This window comes from Schistocerca serialis, chromosome 10 (assembly GCF_023864345.2).
Source record: "Schistocerca serialis cubense isolate TAMUIC-IGC-003099 chromosome 10, iqSchSeri2.2, whole genome shotgun sequence".
Taxonomy (NCBI): domain Eukaryota; kingdom Metazoa; phylum Arthropoda; class Insecta; order Orthoptera; family Acrididae; genus Schistocerca; species Schistocerca serialis.
This window is the reverse complement of record NC_064647.1, coordinates 183,359,653-183,377,645: the sequence shown is the minus strand read 5'-3', so window position 1 is coordinate 183,377,645 and position 17,993 is coordinate 183,359,653. Positions and strand designations below refer to the sequence as shown.

General features: G+C 42.3%; 1 protein-coding gene across 1 annotated transcript in view; it reads right to left on the bottom strand.

Annotated features, from left to right (window-relative positions):
* Positions 1–17,782, bottom strand: part of LOC126424655 (luciferin sulfotransferase-like) — a 63,910-nt gene extending 46,128 nt beyond the window's left edge. Inside the window, exons 1-2 of the mRNA XM_050087386.1 lie at positions 17,581–17,782; positions 1,496–1,595 (exon numbers count right to left, since the gene is read on the bottom strand). Coding sequence (XP_049943343.1) covers positions 1,496–1,595; positions 17,581–17,782 — 302 coding nt within the window. The remainder of the gene's footprint in view (positions 1–1,495; positions 1,596–17,580) is intronic.
* Positions 17,783–17,993: the final 211 nt, after the last annotated feature.

Here is a 17,993-nt window from a genome sequence, read left to right as displayed (position 1 = left end):
TAATATATCTGTTATTTTAAAATTGGTTATACTACAGGAGTTTGCATCAATATTTAAGTCTCCAACTATGCCAAGGTAAGTGGGGCCTGTTTATCTAATTGCCCTATTAAGTCTATCAAGACAGTACAACACATAGGAATTTTTTGAGCGGTACATACCAATAACTTTATGTTTAGCTAACCTGCTTGAATGAGCGTTTATGTGGACCACAACACCAGCCATTCCAATTGTTCCTTCTTTGCAGTATTGTTCAACAACTGAGATTTTCTTAAAAGGAAGACGTTCATTTATAAATATTGTCATCCCACCACCTTTGTGCTGTTTCCTGCAGTAACTATCTGCTAACAGATTACTATCTAATTTTTAATAATCAATTTCATAGTCTTTGAGTCCATGTTCTGTAATTACTAACAGGTGTGGTGAATTCTTATCCGCAAATACTTGCAGTAAATCGAGTTTATTCCTAAGATACTGCAAGTTTAGATGCATTATCCTAAAAGGCACTGATATTTTACAACATCTTGTGACATGGAATTCTGAATCAGTCGAATTATTACACAAGTGTTTAACACTGCACTGTAATTACGATTTACTCACTTCCAAGTCGGTTTGTTCAGCATATGAATAAGGTTCTTTCCAATCCAAGGGGTATAGTTCAATAAAATCATGTTGCTTGAAACTGAACCAAAGAAAACTTGTTGATCATAATCTAAGATGATCGGGTCCGTGGTATTCTGCAGCTTCTTACAAAGTTCCGTTATCTGGTTCACTAACATGAGCTTTCCATTTATGTTTAAGTGAAGTCCGTGCCTGGCATGTTCTTCACGTTTCAGTTTGCATATGTCTAGCAATTCACATGATTTAGTTTTTTACATAGTTTCTGCAGTTCCAAATTATAGCGCTCAATATCTGTATTTATACACGACCACTGAGGGAGATTATGTCGCTCTGGTAGGTTTATTAGGGTAACATTTGTGTTGTTCAGTTTTGGCGCGAGTGCTTACTTGCTCTCGTTTTTGTAAACATCGTTGGCGCCGCCAATGATTACAAAGTGGTCGTCTTTTTGCAAATTGTTTGTTTCTGATAAATTCTCAACTACAGCACTAATGTAGCTACGGGTTTAACTTTTGCGAATACTGAATATTCATTGTGTAAAGCTTCATGAAGGGAAGCTGAAAGGCTTTTTCCGTGAGTGCCCGCATACAGTAACAAGAAGAAAGCAATGGATCGCAGAAAATGGAGAGGCAGAGGATCTGCTAATATAGCAGAAAACTGATGATGAGACATTTTCAGTCTTCGCCGTTGATTCTGCTTAATGTCCTGCTACAGATGATAACAGTTATACCCCTTCAATTTACATATAGTGTTTCACAGCTGCTGGATCTGCGTGGTGTCTATTTTTCCGAAAGAACTGACACCACGCATTCAAATAAAATAATGTATAGATAAACAGAATGGACAAACATGAAAATACTTCACCATTGTATATACTTACTCCAGGAATGGGGTCCGTTCAAGAAGAGGAATTTTGTACGCTGTCTCATAATCGAAATTATTCATGATTAACCAGATCATCTCCTGGCACCAAGTCATACCTGTGGGTAGATAGTCATGGTTAGTGATAGAATTTATTTCAGTGCCTGTTGTTACAAATTTATGTTAATGATTAGCTCAGACAGTGCTCTTCATTACAGGGACATGAAGAAGATGAAAGACGCTTCTAAGCTGTCTTTATCTAACAACAAGGAACAGAAAAATATTCAGGAAACATTACTCTCACATAGAAGAAGAAAATGTGTTTGTTATATGGACATGTAATATATGGACATGGGTTCAGAATAATTATCCGACCAAAAGTATCAAGACACTTATTGTAGGTTGTCAGGCAAATCCAACACCTTCCATGAAAACCCTGACATGATAAGCAAATCCGCCAGTATGCCACATAGCTCCGAATAAATCCTGACATTAAATTAACCAAAGTAATACGATCAACGAGTGAGCAAATGGAATACCACAGACTAACACAAGAACGCCTAAATGCACGTCATACCTTCCCACCGTGAAACAGACGGAGTTCCGAGGGAAGAAACGAGAACAGAAGCCGAGAGCAGAACCGTGTTAAGCTAGAAGGCCCTACGATAAGAGACGGACACCCACGTCGCCAGCCGACTGCCAAGATCACCCCCAGCCCATGTTAAAAGATAGCGCCCTCCAGAAGAACTGTATAGATCTTACAATAACACTAAACGGGCCACACCAGCTGCAAGACTTTTTCGCGTCTCTGTTACGTTGCAAACGTTAAAAACATTGCCCCACCACGAAAAGTATAATGTTTCTCATTGGATAGACAGAAATTTTGTAGGCGGAGCTTAAGGTTAACATTGAGACCCTGATTGGTCAGTTGGAAACACAGCCAGATACCTTTTTCTTAAACCGACTTCGGTAAATTGTAGTAAGGAGAAGTTAGGAGAGAGTTGCTTCCGAGACGGCAAGGTGCGTGGAGCTGTGCCGCCCGCCGCCCCCTGATGCTGCCTAACCACCGACAAGGTAATGAACGCACACGATACCGCATTTTTGAGCGCATAAGGCTTCACTCAGAACTGCAGAAGTCTCATCTGTTACATCCCCTTCTTACTTAATACTAGTGTCGATCGTCAATTAAATCTCATGTTGTTCACATTTGTTACTTGAAGTAAAAATCTGAAATGTGATGATTTTTCTGTTATATAATTATTGAGAAGCCACATCAGCCACTGTAATTTACGACAAGTTAGATAAGTAATTAAAGATAATTGAGGGTCAGTGTAGACCATTTTGATAGTTTTCTCTTTTATGAAACTTAAACTTAAATCTAGATTAGAGATTTGATATTGTATAGGCCATCCTTCGATCCATTGTAAAACTTGGAAACCCATTCAGGGAATATTCGTTCACATTTTTGTTGAACGCAGTTGGTTTTTACCATCCTGTATTAAAATATTTCCTTTTATCAATAGTGCAATTTATAAACAATGTTTTGTGAGTAGAATAAAATTTCCAATGGTAAACTTAACTGCTTTTTCGACATTATTTTACCAGCTAACTAAAAATAGGAAAGCCTTGACACCCTTCCACTAAATTTAGTTAGTATTAAGATTCTTTTACAGGGAGTGCAGTGGAGCTGGCGCTGAGATCATTAAGTATTTGGTTACATCATCGCTAGTCTCACTGAACTCTTCTGAACTCTACATGTCATGTGTGGTCTGGCGTCTCCTTACCAGCAACAGGTCCCAGGTTCAAACTAGTCAATTCCCTAAAAAACATGTTCAGAGCGTCGTTGCGGGAAAGTGGTAGAGAGACACGACGTAGAACAAACAGACACCACGCAGAATGTTAGATTATCAGTGGACATTAATTTGGTGTGTCTCCATTATTGACCATTGTGACGCCTTCAAATGTGCTGGGAACAGTCATGTGTCTGAAAATCTGTCGAGGAATGATAACCCATTCCTCCTCAAGAGTGCAAACCAGAGAAGGCAATGATGTTAGACACTAGGGTCTGGAGCGAATCGGCATTGTAACTCATCGCGGAGATTTTCCATTGGCTTTAGATACCGACTCTGAGCAGGCCAGTAAATTTGAGAAACGTTATTTTCCACAAGACATTGCTTTACAGATGCTGCCTTATGAAGAGTGTTTTGTTACGATAATACCATCATCATCTCCAAATTGTATGTGCTACACAATGCTATAAAATCTTTTGATATCCTTCCGCAACTAACGTTTTCTTAGGCACAATAAGGAGACCACACTCTAACCACGGAAACTACCCCCATACGCTAACAACACCTTCTACGTACTGCACTATTGGCAGTAGACATGGTGGCAGATGACGCTCTCCAGGCACTCGCCAAACCCAAACAGTTTCATCGGTTTGCCACAGGTTGATTCATGACTACAGATCACCTGTTTACAATCACCCACTGTGCAGGGGCGTCGTTCTTCAGACTACCTCAAGCGTCACACAGCACTGACTACAGATATGTATTTCTTGTAAGGAACAGCTCGAACATTGTACACACTATTCTCAACTTTCTGCGTACAATAATTATGGTAGCAAAACTGCCAGTAGCATTATGGAACTCACGAGCGATTCTTCCAACTGATTTCATGCGAATTTTTACAATCACTTTCTGCAATGTTTGACAGTCAGTATGTGAGTTCCGCTTGGTCTTGGTTTACTTGTAGTTGTTCCTTCGCGTTTCCACTTCTCAGTCACACTATCAACAGTGGACTTCGATAGCTCTATAAGGGTTGAAATGTCCCTGATGTATTCGTTACTCAGAATCACACCACCAACAATTAACTTGGGCAGATTGATAATGGTTGAAATGTCCCTGATGCACTCGTTACTCAGAATCACACCGCAAACAGTTGAATTGGGAGGGTTTATAAGGGTTGAAGTGTCATTTTTGTATTCGTTACTCACAATCACATCACCCACAGTTGACTTGGGAAGATTGTAAGGGCTGAAATGTCCCCGATATATGCATTACTCAGAATCACACCGTCAACAGTTGAATTGGGCAGCTTTGTAAGGGTTGAAATGTCCCTGATGTATTCGTTACTCAGAATCAAACCACCAATAGTTGACTTGGGCAGGTTTATAATGATTGAAATGTCCTTGATGTACTCGTTATTTTGAAATACACCACCAACAGTTGACTTGGGCAGGTTTATAAGGGTTGAAATGTCCTTGAGATGTGTGTTACTCAGAATCCCATCACCTACAGTGGACCGGGGCACGTATATAAGGGTTGCAATGTCCCTGATGCACTCGTTACGCAAAATCAGACCACCAACAGTTGAATTGGGCAGCTTTGTAAGGGTTGAAATGTCCCTCATGTACTCGTTACTCAGAATCACACCACAAACAGATGATTTGGACAGGTTTATGAGGATTGAAATGTCCCTGATAAACTCGTTACTCATAATCACACCACCAACAGTTGAATTGGGCAGCGTTGTAAGGGTTGAAATGTCCCTGATGTACTTGTTACACAGAATCACACTACCAACAGTTGACTTGGATAGGTTTATAAGTGTTGAAATGTCACTGATGTATTCGTTACACACAATCACACCACTAAAAGTTGACTTGGGCGGGTTTATAAGGGTTGAAATGTCCTTGATGTACGCGTTACTCACAATACCATCACCAACAGTTGCCTTGGGCAGGTTTATAATGGTTGAAATGTCCCTGATGTACTCGATACTTTGAAATACACCACCAATAGTTGACTTGGGCAGATTTATAGGAGTTGAAATGTCCTTCATGTACGTGTTACTCAGAATCACATCACTAGCACTGGACTGAGGCAGCTTTGTAAGGGTTGAAATGTCCCTGATGTATGCATTACTCACAATCACAGCACAAACAGTTGAGTTGGAGAGGTATATAAGGGTTTAAATGTCCCTGAGGTACTCATTACTCAGAATCACATCACCAACACTGGACTGAGGCAGATTTATAAGGGGTGAAATGTCCCTGATGTACTTCTTACTCATAATCACACCACCAACAGTTGACTTGGGCAGGTTTATAATGGTTAACATGAGCCTGATGTACTTGTTACTCATAATCACATCACCAACATTTGGCTTGGGTAGGTTTGTAAGGTTTTAAATGACACTGATGTACTCGTCACTCAGAATAACACCACCAACACATGACTTGGGCAGGTTTATAAGGGTTGGAATGTTCTTGATGTACGCGTTACTCAAAGTAACATCAACAACAGTTCACTTGGGTTGGTCTATAAGGGTTGAAATATTCCTGATGTACTCATTACTCAGAATCTCACCACCCACAGTTGAACTGGGCGGTTTTGTAAGGGTTGAAATATCCCTGATGTACTCGTTACTCAGAATCACACATCCAACAGTTGAATTGGGCAGGTTTATAGGGGTTGAAATGACCCTGATGGACTCCAACTCAGAATCACATCACCAGCAGTTGACTAGGGAGGTTTTTAAGGGTTGAAATGTTCCTGATGTACGCATTACTCAGAATCACACAACCAACAATTGAATTGGGCAGCTTTGTAAGGGTCGAAATGACCCTGATGTACTCACAACTCAGTCTCACACCACCAATAGTTGACTTAGGCAGGTTTATAAGGGTTGAAATGTCCCTGATGTACACATTACTCAGAATCACACCACCAACAGTTGACTTGCGCAGGTTTATAGGGGCTGAAATGTCCCTGATGTATTTGTTATTCAGGTGACATCCGATGACCAGTCCACGTCCGTGGCGGCTGCGTTCTCCTGAACAGCCTGTTCTCCGGAACTCCCTACGTTTCCACCTCCCGTGAGATCCAGACATCCATCACGCATTACATAGGGATATCCGGAGATTTCTGATCAGTTGTTGTACATTAGAAGTCATTTTAGGCAACTCATCACAGTACGCTGATGGTGGGGAGGTCTAATGGAATGTACAAGAATACCACAGCAAACCTTTACATTAAAAGCTCCAAAAGTCCTCTGTTACGACCTATACGAACGTGTATCAAACATCGTGCTGAATCTCTGACGTGGTAATGCATCCCCCAAATGATCTGTAGAACTTCGTAATATGGGCCCAGTCACGACTGCATCTTAAACTGGAGTTCACTATAGAGGTGCCTAGAAATGCACTTCACAAGTAAAAGTTTGAAAGAAATCTATTTCATTCATTTCATTGTCTACATTTAAATTAGCAAAGTTGATCTCTGTTTCTCTTAGCTATATCGCCTGCCGTTACTATCGATTGTAGTTGCACCAAAGTCTTTGGCTGACCAGAGGTCACGCTGGCGAAGTGAACTTTGGGCCTCTTCCACGAGAGAGTCAGTCAAGCTGGTCTCTAAGTCCCTTTTCTGTACGCAGAAGGACCGTGACGTTAAACGAGCGGTAGCGGTAGGTACAGAGGGAGAATTGATCAGCAGTTTGCCAAATTAACTCTCTATCATGGCTCTGATTCTATTATTATGGCTATTTAGAGTTTTGATCGCGTATTTACATCTGATAGTTGGTAACATTTTGCTAGTATGTTTGAAGGCTTGTCCTATATAATGGCACTGGATCACATGTGGTGTGTTTGTAGAAAGGTCGTGGTACAAAATTGCGAGAAAAATAAATACATTATACTTAATTTTCTAAACATCTGTTAGTGGTACAAATTCGGAATCTGGTTTCCTAATTTATACCTGAAACGTATAAATTGTACCATCTTTCAGAACTGTGCCTCTTAACTTAAAGATGTATGCTATTCTAAGTTAAAAAAAATATTTCATATTTTAATTATTACATCAACATCTTATCTTAGAAGAAAGATTAAGGAAAGGCAAACCTACGTTTCTAGCATTTGTAGACTTAGAGAAAGCTTTTGACAATGTTGACTGGAATACTCTCTTTCAAATTCTGAAGGTGGCAGGGGTAAAATACAGGGAGCGAAAGGCTATTTACAATTTGTACAGAAACCAGATGGCAGTTATAAGAGTCGAGGGACATGAAAGGGAAGCAGTGGTTGGGAAGGGAGTAAGACAGGGTTGTAGCCTCTCCCCGATGTTGTTCAATCTGTATATTGAGCAAGCAGTAAAGGAAACAAAAGAAAAATTCGGAGTAGGTATTAAAATTCATGGAGAAGAAATAAAAACTTTGAGGTTCGCCGATGACATTGTAATTCTGTCAGAGACAGCAAAGAACTTGGAAGAGCAGTTGAATGGAATGGACAGTGTCTTGAAAGGAGGATATAAGATGAACATCAACAAAAGCAAAACAAGGATAATGGAATGTAATCTAATTAAGTCGGGTGATGCTGAGGGAATTAGATTAGGAAATGAGGCACTTAAAGTAGTAAAGGAGTTTTGCTATTTGGGGAGCAAAATAACTGATGATGGTCGAAGTAGAGAGGATATAAAATGTAGGCTGGCAATGGCAAGGAAAGCGTTTCTGAAGAAGAGAAATTTGTTAACATCCAGTATTGATTTAAGTGTCAGGAAGTCATTTCTGAAAGTGTTCGTATGGAGTGTAGCCATGTATGGAAGTGAAACATGGACGATAAATAGTTTGGACAAGAAGAGAATAGAAGCTTTCGAAATGTGGTGCTACAGAAGAATGCTGAAGATTAGATGGGTAGATCACATAACTAATGAGGAAGTACTGAATAGGATTGGGGAGAAGAGAAGTTTGTGGCACAACTTGACCAGAAGAAGGGATCGGTTGGTAGGACATGTTCTGAGGCATCAAGGGATCACCAAATTAGTATTGGAGGGCAGCGTGGAGGGTAAAAATCGTAGAGGGAGATCAAGAGATGAATACACTAAGCAGATTCAGAAGGATATAGGTTGCAGTAGGTACTGGGAGATGAAAAAGCTTGCACAGGATAGAGTAGCATGGAGAGCTGCATCAAACCAGTCTCAGGACTGAAGACCACAACAACAACAACAACATCAATATCTGCAGGCATTGCTATATAACTTTTCCTGTCTTTTCTCCAACCCTGCCACACTTTGAAGGAAGCCACTTTTTGCGTTTCATGCAACTAGTCATTTCTTCTATCTTCCATTCGATCTTCCTCATTCAACTCCTGTACTTTTTGTGAGTCCATCCTTCTAGTATATTGTTACAGGGAATTCGGCTGTTCAGTATGAAACGAAAATTAAAACACCTGTTTTGCCTTTAATTTAGTTGTGCAACCAGTTTCGGTGTTCCATTACACCATCTTCAGGCCCCTTACACAACGGAAGAATACAGTCTCGCGTGCACTCATAATGGGAGCCAAATTTAGATAACTGGTCTCTGTAGGTCTCTTGTTAACACTCTACTATCACTTCATTCATCAACAGGTGATTCGTTGCTTGATGAACGAGGCGATAGTATCGTGCAAACCGGTGTCCGTGGATTCAGGTTTGCACGGCATTGGTTGATGAATGCAGTGATAGTGTCGTGAAAAACCAGCAATCTACAGACACAAGTTATTTAATATTGGATCCTGTTACGACTGCACATGACACTGGGTTCTTCTCAATTTACCTTGGTTAAAGGGCCTAAAGATGGTGTAATGGAACACCGAAACTCGTTGCATAAGTAAATTAAGTGCAAAATAGACGGCTGCAGGTGATTTAATTTTCATTTAACTCCCCATACTATTTCTCTCTGAGTTAACCTTCTCACCTTAGACAAGCAATTGCAACTTACGTCTTCAATTATAATTGCTAGATATATTCACGTATTCCATTCTACTGAAACTTCCTCATTCCTTAGCTTGTCAGTTCACCTAATTTTCAACATTCTTCTGTAGCACCACCTCTGAAATGCTTCGATTCTCTTCTGTTCCGAATTTCTCAAAGGAAATTTGTGGGAAGTTCCTATGGAACCAAACTGCTGAGGTCATCGCTCCCTAACCTTGCACACTACTTAATCTAACTTAAACTAACTTACGCTAAGGACGACACACACACATTCCCGAGGGTGGACTCGCGGGAGGGGGGGGGGGGGGAGCAGATCCGCTCGGACCGTGACAAGACGCCTCAGACCGCCGCACTGCCGGGTTTTCTCACAGTGCATGCTGTACTCCAGACATACGTTCTCAGAAATTTCTTCCTCACATTAACACTTTGCTGTCCGCACGTCTCGTACAAATTTATTCGCTTGGCGCCGGCAGCGCTAGTCCGGATTACTTGGCTTGTCGCCGGCCGTTTGTCACCTTTCCGTTGATGACATGCTTCAAACACATTGTAAGTAGGCTGTTTAGGTTTTTTTATTGGTAACGCCACCTCTGTATGAAAATCACTGGCTGTGCTGTGTGCAGTCTGTGGCTGCTTTGCATTGTTGTAATACTCGCCATTGTAGTGTTGGGCAGCGGCAGCTGGATGTGAACAGCGCGTAGCGTTGCACAGTTGGAGGTGAGCCGCCAGCAGTGGTGGATGTGGGGAGAGAGATGGCGGAGTTTTGAAATTTGTCATGAACTGCTATATTTATATATGATGATATCAAGGTAAATACATTGTTTGTTCTCTATTAATATCTTTCATTTGCTAACTATCCCTATCAGTAGTTAGTGCCTTCCATAGTTTGAATCTTTTATTTAGCTGGCAGTAGTGGCGCTCGCTGTATTGCAGTAGCTTGAGCAGCGAGGATTTTTGTGAGGTAAGTGATTTGTGAAAGGTATTGTTTAATGTTAGTCATGGCCATTCTTTTGTAGGGAACTTTGAAAGTCAGATTGCGTTGCGCTAACAAAATATTGTGTGTCAGTTTAAGCACAGTCATGTATAATTGTTCAAAGGGGACGTTTCAACATTGACTTTTGGGCGCTTTAATTTTCCTGAAATCCTCTGTTTTGCCGTATCGTTCCACAAAATCGAATTTTCTTTTCAAGTAACTTCTCTGCAAGTTCTACACTTTTACAATAATCATCCAAGCAGAGGTGATGCCACTTTCCATCAGAAGGTGTCAATAAATCCATCACTGTTTTTGCTAAAGGCTGTCTAGCGCCGGAATATAACTTGAATGACGAAATGTATCCCGTACTGGAATCACACAGTATCCGAATGATTAAGCCGTATTTCGTAATTTTCGACGGATTGTAAACTTTAAAATTTAACCGTCCACGCCACGGTATCATTCTTTCAATTTGAGATGTTTTGACTTAGATTAAATGTTTCTTTAAACTTTTTGGAAAAATAATCAATTACGAATTGCACTTTGACAAGCTGGTTTGCATTATCCTGTTTATTGTTGCTGTCGGATAAATGTTAAAATGATAATATTTGTCATTCCCATAAAGATAGCAAGCCCAAACCATTTTCTAAGTTCGGGTCCCGTAACGCCGACAAATTTGCAATTTTTTAAATTGTTTCCTTCTATTGCAATTTTGACTGTCGTACTTGTTGGTTTCGTTGGTTCCTTCCCAGTATATAATTCTACGATATCCTCGACGCTCTGTGTTTCTTTGGGAAATATGTTTGGACCCGGGGATCCTTCAAATTCATTATTGGTCCTCGGCAAATCAAAGTCTGATCACTGTGCACTGCCTTCTTCGTCTCATTCAGCCGAATCAATTGGTAACCGTAGCGTTCGCTGAATTCTTCTTGGTCGTATTTCACTAACTTCCTACGGCTCTGCTTCACTTTCATTTTTTTTTATATCCAATGTCTTCTTCCTAATCGGCCAAGTCGTCCGGAACGTCAGAAAAGACGTCCGCGCTTTCATCGTAAGTAATCCTATTGTCTATTTCGTCCGCCATGATGAAAGAACACAAGTACTTACAAAAACAAAAAAACTTTTTGTCGTGTGTAACTTTTTGTTATCTAAAAAAAACACCAACAGAATGCAAAAGATACTAAAATGCTGCCGGCGCCCACTGCGCGATACTATGTAGACGACACCACTGTGGTTTCGCCGGACGGCATGGTTAGATAGTTAGATACTAGTAACTTCTTTGGCCAGGAATAATGTAAAAGATAATTATTTAAATAATAACTTAGGATAACAAATAAATTAGAAAATTCACCACATCGCTTCTAAACACATCTACACCTACATAGATACTCCACAAGCCACTGTACCGTACGTGGCGGAGGGTATCCTGTACCACTAATAGTCGTTTCCTTTCCTATTCCACGCGTAAATGCAGCGACTCACTAAACGTCATCTATAAGCTTCCACATGGACCCTAATTTTTCCTTACACACTATACAGGGTGGTCCATTGATAGTGACCTGACCAAATATCTCACGAAATAAGCGTCAAACGAAAAAGCTACAAAGAACGAAACTCGTCTAGCTTGAAATGGGAAACCAGATGGCGCTATGGTTGGCCCGCTAAATGGCGCTGCCATAGGTCAAACGGATATCAACTGCGTTTTTTAAAATGGGAACCCCCATTTTTTATTACATATTCGTGTAGTACGTAAAGAAATATGAATTTTTTAGTTGGACCACTTTTTTCGCTTTGTGATAGATGGCACTGTAATAGTCACAAACGTATAAGTACGTGGTATCCACGTAACATTCCGCCAGAGCGGACGGTATTTGCTTCGTGATACATTACCCGTGTTAAAATGGACCGTTTACCAATTGCGGAAAAGGTCGGTATCGTGTTGGTGTACGGCTATTGTGATCAAAATGCCCAACGGGCGTGTGCTGTGTATGCTGCTCGGTATCCTGGACGGTATCATCCAAGTGTCCGGACCGTTCGCCGGATAGTTACGTTATTTAAGGAAACAGGAACTGTTCAGCCATATGTCAAACGTCAACCACGACCTGCAACAAATGATGATGCCCAAGTAGGTGTTTTAGCTGCTGTCGCGGCTAATCCGCACATCAGCAGCAGACAAATTGCGCGGGAATCGGGAATCTCAAAAATGTCGGTGTTGAGAATACTGCATCAACATCGACTGCACCCGTACCATATTTCTATGCACCAGGAATTGCAAGCCGACGACTTTGAACGTCGTGTACAGTTCTGCCACTGGGCACAAGAGAAATTACGGGACGATGACAGATTTTTTGCACGCGTTCTATTTAGCGACGAAGCGTCATTCACCAACAGCGGAAACGTAAACCGGCATAATATGCACTATTGGGCAACGGAAAATCCACGATGGCTGCGACAAGTGGAACATCAGCGACCTTGGCGGGTTAATGTATGGTGCAGCATTATGGGAGGAAGGATAATTGGCCACCATTTTATCGATGGCAATCTAAATGGTGCAGTGTATGCTGATTTCCTATGTACTGTTCTACCGATGTTACTACAAGATGTTTCACTGCATGACAGAATGGCGATGTACTTCCAACATGATGGATGTCCGGCACATAGCTCGCGTGCGGTTGAAGCGGTATTGAATAGCATACTTCATGACAGGTGGATTGGTCGTCGAAGCAGCATACCACGGCCCGCACGTTCACCGGATCTGATGTCCCCAGCTTTCTTTCTGTGGGGAAAGTTGAAGGATATTTGCTAACGTGATCCACCGATAACGCCTGACAACATGCGTCAGCGCATTGTCAACACATGTGCGAACATTACGGAAGGCGAACTACTCGCTCTTGAGAGGAATGTCGTTATACGTATTGCCAAATGCATTAAGGCTGACGGACATCATTTTGATCATTTAATGCATTAATGTGGTATTTACAGGTAATCACGCTGTAACAGCATGCGTTCTCAGAAACGATAAGTTCACAAAGGTACATGTATCACATTGGAACAACCGAAATAAAATGTTCAAACGTACCTACGTTCTGTATTTTAATTTAAAAAACCTACCTATTACCAACTGTTCGTCTAAAATTGTGAGCCATATGTTTGTGACTATTACAGCACCATCTATCGCAAAGCGAAAAAAGTGGTCCAACTAAAACATTCATATTTCTTTACGTACTACACGAATATGCAATAAAAAGCAGGAGTTCCTATTTAAATAACGCAGTTGATATCCGTTTGACCTATGGCAGCGCCATCTAGCTGGCCAACCATAGCACCATCTGGTTTCCCCCTTCAAGCCAGACGAGTTTCGTTCTTTGTAGTTTTCTCGTTTGACGCTTATTTCGTGAGATATTTGGCCCGGTCACGATCAACTGACCACCCTGTATATGTTTGCAGTACAAGAATCGTTCGGCAGTCAGCTTCAGATGCCGGTTCTCTAAATTTTCTCAATAGTGTCGCCTTCCCTCCAGGGATTCCCATTTAAGTTCCCGAAGCATCTCTCTAAACACTTACGTGTTGTTCGAAACTAGCGGTAACAAATATAGCAGCCCGCCTCTGAATTGCTTCGATGTCTTCCTTCTATCCGACCTGGAACGGATTCCAAACTCTCGAGCAATACTCAAGAATAGGTTGCACCAGCGTCCTTTAAAGGTGAACCACTCTTTCTTAAAATTCTGCCGGCCGCTGTGACGTAGGTGTTCTAGGCACTTAAGTCAGGAACCATGCGGCTGTTACGGTCGCAGGTTCGAATCCTGCCTCGAGCATGGACGTTTGTGATGTCCTTAGGTTAGTTAGGTTTAAGTAGTTCTAAGTTCTAGGTGACTGATGACCTCAGAAGTTAATTCCCATAGTGCTCAGAGCCATTTGAACCCTTTTTTGAAAGACTGGACAGGATGAAACCTCAAAGAGTAGGAAGAGCACACAGTGAAAGTAAAATTATGTTCTACAACACTTTCATAAGAACAACTTCAAATATTTATCAAAAATTGCGAAAAAATATAATGTAACATAAAAATATCGACATTCGACATTGCCAGTTCTCCATCTATATATTGAATACCGACTGGGGAAACATCGCCGATATATATCGTTATTTTTTTGAAAAAAGTATCGGAATATCGACATCCCTACCAGACTTCATTTTCGCACGATTACAACAACGTTTGTGAGAAACCGGTAGGTTAGCGACTAAGAGGATCGACTGTGGTCGGGCAAGGGCACGCTCCCATGTTTGTAAACAGTGCGTACGAAATCAGGCAACGCAGACACACCGCGTGCAATGAATAGCAGACAGACAGGTGGCTTGCGGAGTATGATGTAAATGTAGATGTAGAGGAGATGGGCACAGGTAGGTAGGAGACAGAAATAGACAGAAGAGGAGGAGATGGACAGAAGAGGAGGAGTAGATGGACAGAGAGGGAAGAACAGATGGGCAGAGGAAGGATTGAGGAGAAGATGAATAGAAGGGGTGGTGGACAGAGAGAGGAGGGGAGAGGTGACGGGTGGAGGAGGAGAGAAGAATGTGGGCTAATAGAAGACTGGAATAAATACATACACAGGCCATGCTGGTACTTAGCTAGTGATGAAATAAACAAGCATTCTTTCTAAACTTAGAACAAATGAAGGTGTTACAATAGGTTTAACCCTCAATAAGAAAGTAGGTCTAAAAATCAATTGTAATGCGACTAAAACAATGAACGGTCAACGCATTGAAAAGAAAACTGTACAACGACGAAGTCAAAGCGCCAGTTGATGAAATTTTGTATTTTGCGCAGCGGAACACAACGACTGGATGGATAAACACACGAGTAAAAATGACTCACATTGTTTTTGGTGATCTGTACGAAATTTTTAAAACTATGCTTGCAACGTAACTGAAGCCGGGTGTTTGTGACTGGTGTGTACGATTTTAGTTATAGCATTGAGACGTGGACTTTGAATGGGCAAACTGTTCGAGAACAAATGGACCAGCCAACAAACAAGGCTGGCACACGTGGCTTTGAGTGTTAAGAGGGAAAAATAAGAATGCAAGATCCAGAACTAAATGCTCGGATTGAAAACGGTGTAAGACAGAAATGCAGCCTTTCGCCCCTACTGTTCTATCAATGCATGGAAGAAGCAATGAAGGTTCAGGAGTGGAGTTAAAATTTCTGGTGGGAGGTTAGCAATGATAAGATCCGCTGATGACACCGCCGTCATAAGTGAAAGTGAAGAGGCATTGCAGGACCTGTTGATGGAATGAGCAGTCTAATAAGAAAACTTTATGGATTGAGAGTAAACTGACGAAAGACGAAAGTAATTACAAGGAGCAGAAATGAGATTAGCGGTAAAGTTAACACGAAATGTGTGGACCACGAAGTAGACGAACTGAAGCAAAAAGACACCCGACAGGCCGAACAATGAAGACATAAAAGTAGACTTGCACTTCTGACCATTAGAAATGTACTTCTGTCAGTCATTGACCTTAATTTGAAGGAGACGTTTCTGAGTATACAGGGTCAATCACCTAAAACTTACACCGCAAATATTGAGAAAATGGAAAGTGCTATTGATGTGGGTTTTCACAGAATAGATTGGTAGTCAGGGGCTCGTATTGGTAACCAATCTACAGACTGTAGTAACACTTAGAAAGTGTATTTTTAGTGCAGACACATGCTTTTTAAAATATATATCTGTTGATATTAACAAACTAAAAGTAGGGGAAATTAGAAAGTCAAGTCGTGCAGTTTCCGAAATGCTCATACCGAGCCTCCAGGCCATCGAAATCTGCCCTCGGTCAACTCAGATAGATCGCGGCTTCCCCATTTTACACACGGAAAGCCCGCTCACTGATACTACATGCTCCGTGCTTGTGTCTTACTATTAATTATTTCACGCCAGGTGACACTGCTATCACCTGGATGGGTTTATATCGATAGAGGTCGGTAGTTATAATGTGCTGGCTGATTAGTATAAGTTCCTTATAGAACGCAAAATATCACGAAATAAGACACTCAACTAAAAAGAAAAAAAAATGGTTCAAATGGCTCTGAGCACTATGGGACTACATTTCTGAGGTCTTCAGTCCCCTAGAGCTTAGAACTACTTAAACCTAACTAACCTAAGGACATCACAGACATCAATGCCCGAGGCAGGATTCGCACCTGCGACCACAGCGGTCGCGCGGTTCCAGACTGAAGCGCCTAGAACCGCTCGGCCACACGGGCCGACACTCAACCACAAAAATGTAACAAATTATTTCTCTCAACAGCAACGTGTCTGAGACTACAAAGCTTGATGGCGGCACTAAAGTCGACGGCTATCTTCATGGTCTAACGGCCAAAAACAGTGTTACCAACTAGTGAACCAGTTCGCAGTTTCAACCCCATGTTTGTATGTATGTGTGTATTAAACTGGGGACCTAGAAACGACAGAGAGGCTTCGCCCCGCCGTAGCCCTCAGTGGTTCACAACCCACCAAGACGCCATAGCGCCAGCCGCGGTGGTCTAGCGGTTCAGGCGCTCAGTCCGGAACCGCGGGACTGCTACGGTCGCAGGTTCGAATCCTGCCTCGGGCATGGATGTGTGTGATGTCCTTAGGTTGGTTAGGTTTAAGTAGTTCTAAGTTCTAGGGGACTGATGACCACAGATGTTAAGTCCCATAGTGCTCAGAGCCATTTGAACGAAGACGCCACAGCAGTCCACCCACCCCACTGCCGCCCCACACCGAACCCAGGGTTATTGTGCGATTTGGCCCGCAGTGGCATCCGCGGGAACGTCTCATACCAGACGAGTGCAACCCCAAATGTATGCGTGGTAGAGTAATTATGGTGTGCGTGTATGTGGATACGGTGTTTGTGCAGCAATCACCGACACAGTGTAACTGAGACGGAATAAGGGGAACCAGCCCACATTCACGGAGGTAGATGGAAAACCGACTTAAAAACCACCACCCACAGGCTGGCCAGCACACCGGACCCCGACAGTAATCCGTCAGGCAGATTCGTGATGGGGACTGGCACGCCTTCCCGCTCGGGAAGCAGTGTGTTAGACCGCGCGGCTAGCCGGGTGGGCTCCACCCTCATTCGCGTTGTACCCAACTTCCCCTACGGGAAGGATACAGCGTGAGGCACTCTAAACACATGAAACTTCTCAGATGTCCAGTAGGGTCAGACAGCTCTTCAACAAGAGAAAAAAGGAAAAAAAAACCAAAGTAAAATAAAGAAGAAACAAAGAATTAATTAACTGTATTAAATTGGACAGTTCGTCAAAGGTACACTGTATGTATTGCTCGTCTGGTTATCTGTGCATGTGCAACACGGATGAAACAGCGGTCGCAGTGGTTTGTGTAGCTGAGACTCACCGCACTTGGGGTACGCGATGAGCCACACGTCGTCCGGCCGGACCTCGAAGTCGAGCACCCTCTGGGCGACGTCCATGTAGAGTGTGGGCATGACGCAGCTGGAGGGCGACAGCCTGACGTAGTCCTGGTTGTAGGGGCCGACGATCTTGGACAGGAACTCCCGCATCCGCGGCGAGTCCAGTGGTTCCGCCGAAACCGACATCTGGTCAGGTGACGCCCCGTCCTCTGGAAGGAGGAAGCCGTTCAGAGCCGAAAACAACGAGCATCAAATCGGCCACTGGAGAAAGGATCTGCAAGGTCCCTGATAAGGCACCGTCTTTGGGTGACGTACGACTGTGATGTGGGGATAAACCTCCAGAAGGAGTTCCCTCAGAAGAATCGGAAAGCTACTGAATCGTTACAGAATAGCTGTG